General features: G+C 44.0%; 2 protein-coding genes across 3 annotated transcripts in view; one reads left to right on the top strand and one right to left on the bottom strand.

Moving 5' to 3' along the window:
• LOC116850317 overlaps positions 1 to 6,953 on the bottom strand; it is a 14,260-nt gene extending 7,307 nt beyond the window's left edge. The window contains 12 exon segments of the mRNA XM_032828450.1: positions 1 to 67; positions 156 to 347; positions 467 to 1,000; positions 1,078 to 1,276; positions 1,477 to 1,580; positions 1,701 to 1,996; positions 2,201 to 2,409; positions 2,680 to 2,897; positions 3,128 to 3,254; positions 3,370 to 3,434; positions 3,437 to 3,634; positions 6,611 to 6,953. The exon segment at positions 1 to 67 is cut by the window's left edge and continues 170 nt beyond it. Of these exon segments, the coding sequence (XP_032684341.1) occupies positions 1 to 67; positions 156 to 347; positions 467 to 1,000; positions 1,078 to 1,276; positions 1,477 to 1,580; positions 1,701 to 1,996; positions 2,201 to 2,409; positions 2,680 to 2,897; positions 3,128 to 3,254; positions 3,370 to 3,434; positions 3,437 to 3,634; positions 6,611 to 6,632 (2,231 nt within the window). The 5' untranslated portion in view covers positions 6,633 to 6,953.
• A 721-nt stretch (positions 6,954 to 7,674) lies between these two features.
• Positions 7,675 to 12,788, top strand: part of LOC116850331 (guanine nucleotide-binding protein G(i) subunit alpha) — an 8,067-nt gene continuing 2,953 nt past the window's right edge. Inside the window, exons 1-2 of one of the 2 annotated variants that reach the window (XM_032828483.1) lie at positions 7,675 to 8,148; positions 12,173 to 12,357. In XM_032828483.1, the coding sequence (XP_032684374.1) occupies positions 8,028 to 8,148; positions 12,173 to 12,357 (306 nt within the window). In that variant the 5' untranslated portion in view covers positions 7,675 to 8,027. Of the gene's footprint in view, positions 8,149 to 11,681; positions 11,817 to 12,172; positions 12,358 to 12,788 lie in introns of those variants that run through there. The other variant, XM_032828494.1, reaches the window with a different exon arrangement.

The following is a 12,788-nucleotide window of genomic DNA, read 5'->3' as shown; positions in this document are numbered from 1 at the left end:
GCGGGAACATCGTTCAGCATCTGAGTCGTAAGATTCTCGATTGCCAGGTTCCTGTACGTGATTCGACCTGCGACGAAACGCCATGACATTACCAAAATGCTTCTCCCTCCTGGTTTTCGCACAATCAAAATAGTTTGAGTTAAGTCTTGCTCAACCTTTAATTTCCTGACGGTCGTTGACAATGAACAGGTTATCGATCAATTGATTGATGACTGTCCCATTTAAGCTATTAGCTCTTAATTTCTTTATTGTCAAATCGGAATGCACTGTAACCGTGTCGTTCGAATATTCGACTGAACCATTCGCGATAGTTATCATGTTTGTTGTGTCGTTTCGCAACGTCCAATCTGCAAAATAATATGAAGAAGAGAGTACATCGAACACACATAAAGTAATAACAATTTGATCGATTATCTATCTCTCCATTAATAGTATAAATTACAGAAGTTATTGCTATTCAACTTACATCGGGACGGTATTCCGCAGAGGGAATCAACTTCAAGAGCTTGAGCAAAAATACTTTCACCTTGCAACGGGTTTACGAACTCTTGTTCACCCTCCGGGAGGATCTCCTCATTCTGTTTCACGTTATTCACAAAATCCACGCTCATTCGATCAATCTTGAACTCTTCCAAGAAGGCATCGTCAATCACGGTCTCGCCGCTCAGCACGTGATGTATACGCGTATCCACTATTTCTTGGGACTTTGATAGAACGCTGTCGACATCGCGATCGAGTTCTTTTAGAGCCTGTTTAATTTGATGAGGTGGCAATATGTCTTCCTCTTCTTCAGCAACGACCTCGATGCTATCCACCGTGCCGGCTTGTAAGATCACATTGCTGAAACTCACTGGCTTCGTTCTGGTTATGTTCTCCGCAGACGGTAAGAGAAATTTCCAAGAATCCTTGGCTTTATTTACTTCCTCCATTCTCGATTGGAGCACATGGACCAATTCCAACAAGCATTTTTTCGTCAAATTGATGTCTTTCCCGACGCTCTCTGCGATTTGTTGTTGTTACTATGCCAGTTATTGTGTTACGGTGAATGAAGAAGTTACATCGAGAGAGATTACGTACCGATTGGTATTGAAGTTATTTCAGCCTTCCACTGTTCCACCCAATATTCGTCCGCCTCTTTGATCACCAACATCACAGTCATCGTGTGTGCGTTCAATGACACCGCCATATCGACTATCTTCTGGCCATCCTTGAAGCGCTTTGTATCCTCGTTCTTCAAGCCCGATGTACTATGAAACTTATACAGCTGAATAATATTCTGTAAATCGATTATCGCGTCGAGATCAATTAAAAAATTAATATACTGAAAAATTGGTTTTATAAGATTATTGTTAACATTGCAAATTGTTTGACACGAACTGCGAAAGCTCTATTTCATTATTAAAACTTCTCTAGCAAGAGAAGCAAAGTACAAATTTTGAAGTTACGTTTTTTTATTATTGACCAGATTAATCTTACATCATGCGCGACGATTATGAAGGTGTTGCCATCCATGTGAAAGATATTTATCAGACTACGTGACTTAACTTCTGGGAAGTTAATCCAATCGAGCAATTCTCGGCCTGGAACAATGTATTGTGAATATCAACCCACTCGTTTTGCTTAAGGAAACTCAAACAAATAAGCAGGATTTTTTTAAGCTACCACAGATGATCAAACACTGCGAAATGAAAAGTACCGACCGGCCCAGCATAGCAACCTGCTCGGCTCTAACTCGTTTATCACGAGAATGAAGTTAAAGTCGCCGTGGACGAAGTGGTGCACCGAAGTCGGTCGCGTGGTGAACAAAAGTTGTATCTTCGCGATGTCTTTGCCCTTGAACTCGTACACTTCAGAACCGATCCGCGGGTTTTCCGCGTCGTACTGACCGAACACAATGATCGTCGACTGCCGATGCTCGAACGCAGTGACCGATTTCGCGCCGATCGCCATCACCTCGGCAACAGCGTCCATGTACGTACCGCTCCATCGGTAGATGCTGAAGATGACGAGATTTCACGTAATATCTACGACCTATATCCATGTACCTCCGACTAATATACGATCGATTTCTCGTGAGATTTATTGTGTGTAAGAAAAAAATGCAATATAAAAAAAACTGAAAACGTTCGTCGTATTATTCATACCTATAATGTAAGCTTTGTAGCGTATTTTCATCAGAATATAAATGCACAATACTTACATGGATGGTACGGGAGACTTGTCGGCGTTGTTCGCGATGATCAGGTAGAGCCGGCGGCGTTGCGTGAAAAATTTCGCGTCTACGGGGATCCCGCGGTGCCTGATGGTGTGGCGAAATCGCAATACATTATTTGGTGTTATCGTGTGAAAACTACACAGGTAAAACTCGTAGCACACCAACACGTAGGTGGTATTTCCCCACACGATGCTCTGCAACGTTACGACCAACATTAACTCGTTTATCGCCACAGTGTTGACATAATGAATACGAATAATTATTGTGTGACGAGGATTGCTGTGTAAATTAAAGTGTAGAGACAACGTGGAGGGAACAATATATAGAGTAAATAAACGGTTAAGAATAACGAAAACAAAGACTTATAACTGTACTATAATAACTTATAATAACTGTACTGATCAAAAGTATCTTCTGTAACGAAATTTCGATCAACAAGGTATTACGCGAAAGCTATTCCGTACCCTGACGAACTTCACGACGTGGTATTGTTTGATCCGACCGATTTCACGTAACGTCAAGGTCTCGTTCAGAGAGGTGTCGTTAACAGATGGTATCATCACTCGATTACCGTCAAGGATAGATATCCTGTCGAATATATTTGCTGTAAACGGCCGGTGCTCTTTCGTTAGAGAAACTCGCCATGATCTGTTCCAGTGTACTTTGTACGCTTTTTCCTGCACTGTAAAGCAAACGTTCGCCATTTTGTCGCTCGTTAGACAACGAGAGAAAGAAGTTATTCTTATCTGGTTAAATATATATTATGATACATCAATATTTTCCAAAAATATTCTTTTATTCAACGCGCTAAAAAAAGACACAGATTTTTAACATGACCAGTTTCGAAAAGAACTTGCTTGAGAAGCAAAAGTTTGCAAAAAATGGGGTTCGCGATGTTTTCCGGAAGCTTACCTGGCGATGTTTTCCGAATGTGAATCTTGATGAATTCTATCTTGGACTGCTGCAATTTCTCGTCTAGGTACGCGTTTAGGTCCGTTGCGTGTGCAAGGAACAACGGCATGAAGGTAAAACCTGCCAGCTGCAATACGAAAAACGCTAAACTTAACAAAACACGAACATTCTCGCGAAATATATTCCGAGCACGTCGCTGTTAATTCTATCGACATTCGCTTGAGAGAAATAGCGATACTCACAAACAGAAAGACGAGATTCATGGTTCTGCGATCTCGATCACTGTGTCTCGATCGAATCCATCCACGGCTGAGGCCGTGCGGACATTGAGAGGTCACTTTGGAAACGGTTGGTAATATCCGAATGATCCTCGTAAGATATACGGTACGAGGAGCGAGTAAACATTGTAAATGTAAATCCTTCGACGAGACGAATTCCGGGAATCCTCTTCCCCGCATGAGCGTGACTTGCCATCATATGAGAATAATATATGCTTCCGTTTTGAATCTAGATTCAAAATTAAGACACAATGAGCAATTAAAAGCATCTCGCGCGATACATACGATTGTATATAGTACATATCGAAATGGGGAAGAAAGCGAGCTCATTGATATCGTGCGAAGAGAATTTGTCTGTGAGCTTTACTGCACGAATTTCTTCTTGCAGCGACGAAGGGGACGCAAAGTGAAAAAAATCAAGGGTCAACCCAGATAACACAGAGAATTTAAAAAGAATTCGGTCGCACGTCACCAATTCTGAGTTCATTTTTAGGTGCAAAAAGAATTCTTTTCACTGAACTGAACGCTGAAGAATTCTTTTTGCATACGAAAATAAACTCAAAATTGGTGACATCCCAAGAAGAACAGATTGCCTATTGGTTCTTGAAGTTAACTTTTGGAACTATAACAAGTCAATGTCAATAATTCGTCTCCATTAATATGACATCAATTAAATAACAGTTTACAATTAGTTAATAGCTAGTTCATTTACGCATCTTACAGTTATCATTTGGTATATATTTAATTTGTATCCATGTACCAACTTGATACTTTTATATCTAAACGATATCTTTTTGGATATTAAAAGTTATCTTTCGGGCGGACATTAGATAATAGTTTACTGTGGTCTCGTGTACAATAATCTAAAAAAAGGTTATCATTAAGGGCTGGTTGTTCCAACTTCTTGGTTAGTTAACTGATAGTTAAATTATATGTTTGTCTTTGTTTTTCCTTCAATTTAGACAAAGCAAGACGTATGATTTGACTATCAATTAACTCAACAAGAAGTTAGAACAACCGACCCTAAGAATATTATCAGTACTACATTATAACATCCCTAAAGCAACACATACAGCCGTCTTTGCAACAGGTTTTACAGTCATTTGTGGAACGTTTTTAAAATATTTCTAATTAGATAACCTTTTCAGTAGACAGAAACTTAACTTTTTTACCGAAAATAAAGTTATCCTGACCTAATTTTATATAGTAAAATGGAATACTTTAAGATAACGTTGTTCTACGTTGGGATACGACTGAATTCTTTTTGGATTCCCTTTGAACTCTCTGTGCTATCTGGGAAGGTATGCAAAGATTAGCGGAAATCAACGCTGCTCGATGCGACGGACGCAAAACAGAATATTTGGATCGTGCCGCTGCGACGAAGTAACAACGCGAGTGTACGGCACATTTCGGTGTGTTTGTGTACGTGCACACGACATGTCTCCTTATAGATATACTTTTGTACATCGCCAGATCTCGTCAGAGGAGAATAGAAATTAAGGACGTGGTACAGGTTTGGTGGGTTTCACTTTTGGTACTTGTTTTTGTATCGCGACGTGTCTACGATCCCTCGCAACTTCGTCGGTCGATCGTCGTGCACGCGCGACTTCTTACTTCTTCTGCTTCGCATCTTCGCGATGCGCTTCAAAAGGAGGAGGTAAAACGCACATGAGTGCGCTTATTTTTCGCGTCACCTCGCCGTCAATTGCAGAAATTCTCGACTTCGCCGAGATAAAAATGCAGTCCGCGTTGAGATCGCTTTCGACCCCTTTCGACCTAAACTTTTATCGTACGCACAACAAACGAGCGCAGATCGTAAAGACATCACTCACAGCAGAAATGTCTGAGGTATATCGTAAGAATGTCGCAATGTCCATAAGATATTTCTATTTTGGACATTTCTGTTGTGCGGGAAATTATTGACGTACAGAAGAAAAGCTTCTAAGAGCTCTACAGCTGAAAGCTTTACGGTAATTTCTGTCTATTTTCGGAGAAAAACTCTGATTAGATATCCTAGACATTAGATTAGATTAGATTAGACAACACAATATCCAAAATCGGGACATAAGACGTCCCCAGAAAGCACAAAAGATTTCTAGGGGATGTTCTGGATTTTTAGGGACATTCTCGAACGTCTTTAGGATGTCTTGTGAAGAACTGGGCTCTTATCCTTGAAATAGTTGCGTATACGGAAGTTTTACTGTGCAGGCTTAATCATACCATAAAATAGCTGCGCAATGAAAATTACGTACACGCAAAAATTTCAAGAATAGAGGCCCATTGCTGTGCTTTGGGTTTTGAAGTCGTCTCTAAGGCTGGTATTCATAGTCGGTTCTTATATTTAAGATCGTTTTAAGTTTATCTTCACATGCTGTACGGATCATTTCATTGGCTATGGAGTATCTGAAGGTGAACTTAAGACGGTCTTAAGTATAAGATCTGACTGTGAACACCGGCCTATGACTTTGAAACGTAAAACGTCTCTAATGGGCCTTCTAGAGTAAATCATTACTCATAAACCGCAAGCAAACTAACCGATCATAGTCGATTATTTTTTTAAATAATCTATTATATTTAGTTAATTTGCTTACGACTTATCACTATAATAACTTATTATAGAAGACCTATAAGACATTTTTAAGACGTCTTCAAGACCTCTTGAAGATGTCTTGTCTCGATTTTGGACGTTGTGTTCTGTGGGATCGCTCTCGACGCCTCAATTGCAGAGTTATCGCGCGCGACACGAACGGAAAATGGACTTGTCAGTTATTAATGTAACTTATAAATAGACCACGGCAATTGAGTCGAATTAGACGGGAGTCGAAGTACAAAATCCTACATACTATTATTTGTCACGTTGCAGTCACAGCATTGATGAAAAAGATGGTGGAATAAAGTAGTTTACTATGGTCTCGTGTACAATAATCTAAAAAAAGATTATCATTAAGGGCTGGTTGTTTCAACTTCTTGGTTAGTTAACTGATAGTTAAATTATGTTTGTCTTTGTTTTTCCTTCAATTAGACAAAACAAGACGTATGATTTGACTATCAATTAACTCAACAAGAAGTTAGAACAACTGACCCTAAGAATATTATCAGTACTACATAATAACATCCCTAAAGCAACACATACAGCCGTCTTTGCAACAGGTTTCACAGTCATTTGTGGAACGTTTTCAAAATATTTCTAAACGATGCGTACTACCTGGGGTTGCATTCATCTTCATTTTTCATTTCCACTTATGCCGCGGGTGCCATCTGACGTTGACCCACAAGTCAGTTCTTATAACCTTTTTCCACTCAACGCATTCGTAAACAAACGCGACGAGTTCCTGCACGTTTTCGCGCGCGCACGCGCAACAGCGCTTGGTGTGTTCGAACACGAACATTGCCCGTGAACGGCCGTCCAACAGAAGGGCGATGCATCCATCTTCACGACTGAAGAAGTCTTAAGCTGTAACGTCGAAAAGCACCAAGTCATTTGCCCGGTCGCCGCACGTTCACCGATCAAAAGCGAGTGCTCACGCGACGCGAGCCATTTTCGAATCGCCACGATCGAAGATCGCTCGCGTCGCGCCACCTCGCGCCTACCACGAACACCGACAGGACCAAAAAGGTGGGGGGGAGTCGGCGATCGCGACGCTCCACGACTACCGATCTCTCTCACGCGCAGCGCGCCCTCATTGGCTGGCGTCGCGCGTTCCGATTGGCCGGCCTCGCGGACCCAACGGCGAGCGGCGAATCGCCGGGCGCGGCTCGACGGTCGCCGCCATCAGTCCGAAGGCAGCGCGACTCACTAGGGCGAGTGTCGTTCGGCGAAGTTCGGACCGCTGCTTGCGCGAGGAGGTGCGCGTGCGAGCGATCGCGAGCACACCGGTGTTCGTTGTACCGCGGCGGAGAGTGTCTGGGCTCTCTGTTGAATCTCGGCTTCGCGCGATTCTTCGCTCTGTCGTCCGCGTCTACTCGCCGCGGCTCTCGACGACGATCTCCCCGTCTCGTGCGTCACTTTCTCATCCGCTCGGCGAACACTCGCGTGAACGCCGGCGCCAGTGCCGGGAACGCGGTCGCGCAGCTGCGTGCGCGATCGTGGGAGAGTGAGAGAGAGACGAGGAGCGCGCAATACGTACGCTAGTGCTGCGTGCACCGAACTGTCTGTGTATCCGACTGTGTGTGTGTGTGTGTGTGTGTGTGTGTGTGTGTGTGTGTGTGTGTGTGTGTGTGTGTGTGTGTGTGTGTGTGTGTGTGTGTGTGTGTGTGTGTGTGTGTGTGTGTGTGTGTGTGTGTGTGTGTGTGTTTCGTGTGAGAACGAGAGGCGAGCGCTCGAGCGGTCTCCCCGCGCGTCCGTGTATGCGAGCGCGACCGCGTGCGGGCGGTTCCCACACGACGTCGTGTCCGTGCAACAAGTGTCAGGAGAGACGGTTGCGGCGGCGGTGGCGTCTCGCTGGAAACGCTCGACGGTTTTCGAGTTCGGCGGTGCGCTGTGCATGGTGTTGTCCGACCAGTGCGCGCGACGGACCGGCCGACGGGCTAGGAGTACCACGACGACGACGACGACGAAGGATACCATCGCCGCACGCATCACCACGACGTGCTGAAAGAACCGTCACCGGCGAGGGCGCGGGATGGGCTGCGCCGTGAGCAGCACCGGCGAGAAGGAGGCCGCTGAGCGGTCCAAGAAGATCGACAAGGATCTCCGGGCTGATGGCGAACGCGCCGCCAGCGAGGTCAAGCTACTGCTGCTCGGTGAGTGTCCTTTCCGCGTTCACCTATTCCACCCTGGCCACCCGGTCACTCGTCGACGCACGCACGCACGCATGCACGCGAGAACGGACCTCGGGAACGGATGTCCCAGGCGCGCGCGTTTATTACTGCGAGCGTTCCGATCCTCCGTCTCGGTTCCGGTTCTCTCGGGACATTTGCATCCCCTACTCGCCGACGCGCCTACACCGACACCGTCGATCTCCTCTTTCTCTCTCTCTCTCTTTCGGTCTCTGTCTTGCGTTCTCTCTTTTTCTCTCCCTCTTTCTCTTTCTTCACTCGCACCTCGTATCGCGTCTCGGACAACACGCGTCCGAAGACGCCGCGTAATCCGCGTAGAATCCGTAGAATTGGGGGACGAGCAGCGCGTTGGCATTCGCACCACGAGGATTTCGTTGAATCCGTCGGATGGTCGTCTTCTTTCCTGTTCCCGAAAGGTTTCCGCACTTTCCTCATGGCTCCGCATCTCCGAGTCGAGCGTGTTTTCGGTTCCACGAGGAAGTGCGTAACGTGCAGCGGGTGCCGCTTGGAAGAAATCCATTAGACCTTATCTCACCGGTCTCTCCACCTATACCTTGTGATATGACGAATTAACAATGTGACGTGGCGAACTCCCCGTTTTGTCGACACGAATGTGTCACTTTGCGATCGTGAGGAGCCGATAACAAACTAGAGAGTCGATGCTCCTCTCCATCGCATCATCATCGTCATCTTTATCATCATAGATGTCTATTACTTTCCCTCTTCCAGAGTCCCAACGCTCGCTTCGCTTTTAAACACGAAGAACGCGTGATGAAGTGTCTCGATGTGAAAGAGAGAGAGAGAGAGAAACGATTCCTCGACCGCGCCAAGAGGAAGATCGCCGAGCTCGGATTTCCTTCGCGATTGCCCGCCTCTTCCTGGATCCTCCGAGTCCCGCTCGTAACGAGGAAAAGAAAGAGCTAATCATGCGGTTAACAAGAGACGTCGTCGGTGGTGGCGACGTAAAAATTCGCGGCGATGGAGAGAGAGAGAGAGAGAAAGAAAGCGAGCGAGAGAGCGTCAGAGTGTTGCTCAACCACTAAACTCGCCGTCTCTCGCGACGGGTGTCGGTTTCGGAGATACGCTTTCGATCGCGCGAATTCACGTCCCTCCTTCTCTCTCGCGTCGCACTCTTCCCGCGCTGCTCTGTGTCACGTTCCAGGTTCCTTCTATGGTAGAATGAACGAACGCTCTCGCTCGCTCGCTCGCTCGCTCGCTCGCTCGACAGAAATTGTGGTCCGCCGTTTTTAATCGCGGCGGCATACTCTCGTTTCGCGTCTGTCGGAAGCGCGCGATCCGCTTTTCCGCGAATGAGTCTCCTCGAGAGATTGCGCGCGTTTCATTACTCGAGATGCGTTCGAGTCGAGCCTGCGACTCGACTTGCTCTATTCTGAAAGGCCGTGAACATTAATCGTCTCTGTAGCTCTCGTCGCGTGTATATTCCGCATTTGTAAAATTGGTGTAATATTTGTAATATTTCTCGTATTAATATTCGAATACAGTAAAGGCTCTCCGTAGAAACATCTATCTAATGCGAGGAGAACACAGAATGCAGGAGTCTAATCGTGGTTCTCTGGTGCGACTGAAAAATAATTCACAAGAGAATTTCGTTGTTTGAAACAACTCAGAATTATCCTTCGACCACCTTTATTTTCAAAAGTACATACTGTGAAGCTGCTCTGATAGTACGTGAACTTTTCAGCAACTTTAAAGTATATTAAATCATGAAATTCAGCAACGTAGACTCTTTAAAATTTGTCCCAAACAATATGTCATGTTAAATGTTGCAATATGAAAATCTGAGCGTAACTTTCAGTAATACAACAAGAAATTTACGTTATTGCATGATGTGAATTCAATAATGAATTCAATACAGTACATTTGCTCCATAAATGTGAAGTTTTCATCATCGATTGTCTCACGTCATAATAATCACTAAAGTCTACCTGAGCACCTTCCTTGTTCAAACTATCCTTTAATTCCCAATTAAAAATGGCATTAGATTCCCTTTCTCCCAAGAAGAGAAAAGAACCGAAAGATAAGAACAATTTCACGAGTCACGCGAAAGAACCTCGGTTAAACTCTTACAGGCCGTACTCTCTTCGCGTTCAAATATTTATCGATCGCGTTTGTCACTGCTTTGTCGAATAACGAATGTGATATCGTTTAAGGGTTCAGACTAATGCAGTGCTCTGAAAAAGCGTATTTTTGAGAATTCATTTTGCGAAAATGGATCAACCGAATGTTTTGAAACGTTGTACATCAGTTAAGTAACTACTAAAATTTATATTATTATTTTTGTTATTTAGAAAAACCTATAAATAAATATGTGACCGAAACGATTGCAAAAGATACCGCTGCGATTGACGGGAAAGATAACACTCGTTCATCATTCGGTTGATCTGTTCTTGCAGAATTAATTCCCAAAAATAGGCTATTTTTCAGAGCGTTACATTGGTCTGGCTCCTTGAGGTCAATCAGCAATTCGTATCGGCGGGATTGGCATCGGGGAAGTATTGCGGTGTCCCCTGAAGCGCGAATTTTTGTCCGAAAATCGCGCAATCGCGGATGTAGAACGCGCGCGGCGCGTTACGGGAAACTTGAATCATCGGCCGCGCGTATGAATCATGAGATTACGTTTCCGAGATCGATGCGTATTGTCTCTGACTGGCGCACGGGGGAAAAAAAGCGTTGTCTCCCGTCGACGGAAACCAACCACCGGTCTTGCGCGACTATTTGGCGGGACCGAATCGATCGGACGGCGAAACAACCGTCGATGATTAATCTGCTAATTGGATTCGCTCCAGCGAGGTGTCGAGCGCATCATTGCTGCGCCGCGTGGGCTCTCACGCTTGATTTCGTATCGATTCGGCAAACGAACAGCCGCGAGCCGCGCGACGGATGAATATCAATGAACATGTAGCAGCGACGATACGCCGCGTGACAACCGTTTTAATTACCGTGCCGAGGGAGAATCGCACTCTCGTCGCATCGCACCGCGCTCCCATTGGAGCAACGATCCATCGACTGATCATTCGTACTTGTCATCATTAAAAACCTGTCTTTTGAGCGATCTATAATTCCTGTGAGAATGCGGAATAGAATTCCGTCGTGATTCACATGTTGTGTGATGCAGGAAACGTGTGAATGTTTTTTATGTAGATATACTACACTTACACACACAAAAAAATGCGTGCTGCATGCAAGTAAATGTTACTTGTTTCAAGTATTTCACAGATTTCTATTTCTGAGCGCAAATCTATCATAAGCTCGTCGTAAACATCAAATTTATTCGAGATACATTCGGAGTTCCAATAAACTTAACAGTTCAGTCAAGAATATTGAACTAAAGTAAATATTTAGTTTACTTGCTTACATAGAGTCAAATCAAGTTTATCTTCGATTAAGTTTTATAATATTCTCGTGAAAAGAATAAAGAGAAGAAATAAGAGAATAAAGAGAAAAAGAAAGAAAAAAGAAAGAGAAAAGAAGAGAAAAGAATAAAGAGAATAGAGATAAAGAGAATAGAATTTTTGATTGCATGATAATGAGCTTTCCTCTCAAATTTGCAATGAGTATATTATCAAGAAAATATTCTTTGTTGGAAATGATCATTACTTAAGAGAAGAAAAGTAAGTTGAGTAGTCGTTTCTCTTGGCAGTAGAATATTTCTCTGTTTTCTGTGTTAATTTTAAGACTGCTGACAGTCAAGGAAAGAAAATAATTTTCAGAGCATTTTACAAGTGTGCTTAAGCGGTAAAAAATGTTCATTCATACAGATATCTTTTTATTTGTAAATGACACGTAAGAATCTTTGTCATGCATTTTCTCACTTTTGACATTATCAATCCAGGCTTCCACAGCCTTACCACCAGGAACCTTAAAAGTTTATAATTACATATAATTGATGATCGCATTGAGTATGTTACGGATTGGCGAGTATTTACAATGATTGCATGAAATATAAAAATGTACGTTAACATTCAAGGTGCTGGGGAGTCCGGCAAGTCCACGATAGTGAAACAAATGAAAATCATCCACGAGACCGGGTACAGTAAGGAAGAATGCGAGCAATACAAACCTGTGGTGTACAGCAACACGATACAGAGCCTAATGGCGATAATCAGAGCCATGGGGGAGCTTAGAATCGACTTCGCCGATCCCAATAAAGCGGTAAGCCCCTCGTGCCTCTTCCTATTTGGTAGATGCAAAGGTTCGTCATGTTTGTCGAATAAAATTGCAAACGAGAGTCACGCGTTGAGTCACAAGCAGCTCTTCCGTTTTCTTCCTCCAAGTTTATCCTTATCTAGCGTGTCTCATGATGGCACTTCTCACACGTGAAATCCAAATATCAATAACGATTTATATCAGTCAGTTGAACTAATCCTTAATTGGCAGCTAATTGTTACGGCTTCTCGATTCTTCTCGCACGAGTGCGAGAAGGAAGGAGAAAAAGAGAATGTGAGAGTGCGAGAGAGGAGGAAGGAAGAAATATTTCATGTGCTTACATCAGAGATTATTCGTGACTCATCTATGATAATCGTTATTAGCTTCAATCTTTTTTCTATCCAGGGAGCGGTTCTCTCTCTCTCTCCCCCCCCCCC

The sequence above is a fragment of the Odontomachus brunneus genome, unplaced genomic scaffold (assembly GCF_010583005.1).
Source record: "Odontomachus brunneus isolate Ranch 3 - 2012 unplaced genomic scaffold, Obru_v1 Obru_scaffold_005, whole genome shotgun sequence".
NCBI lineage: Eukaryota > Metazoa > Arthropoda > Insecta > Hymenoptera > Formicidae > Odontomachus > Odontomachus brunneus.
The sequence above is the reverse complement of the archived record's forward strand: the minus strand, read 5'-3'. Positions and strand labels throughout refer to the sequence as shown.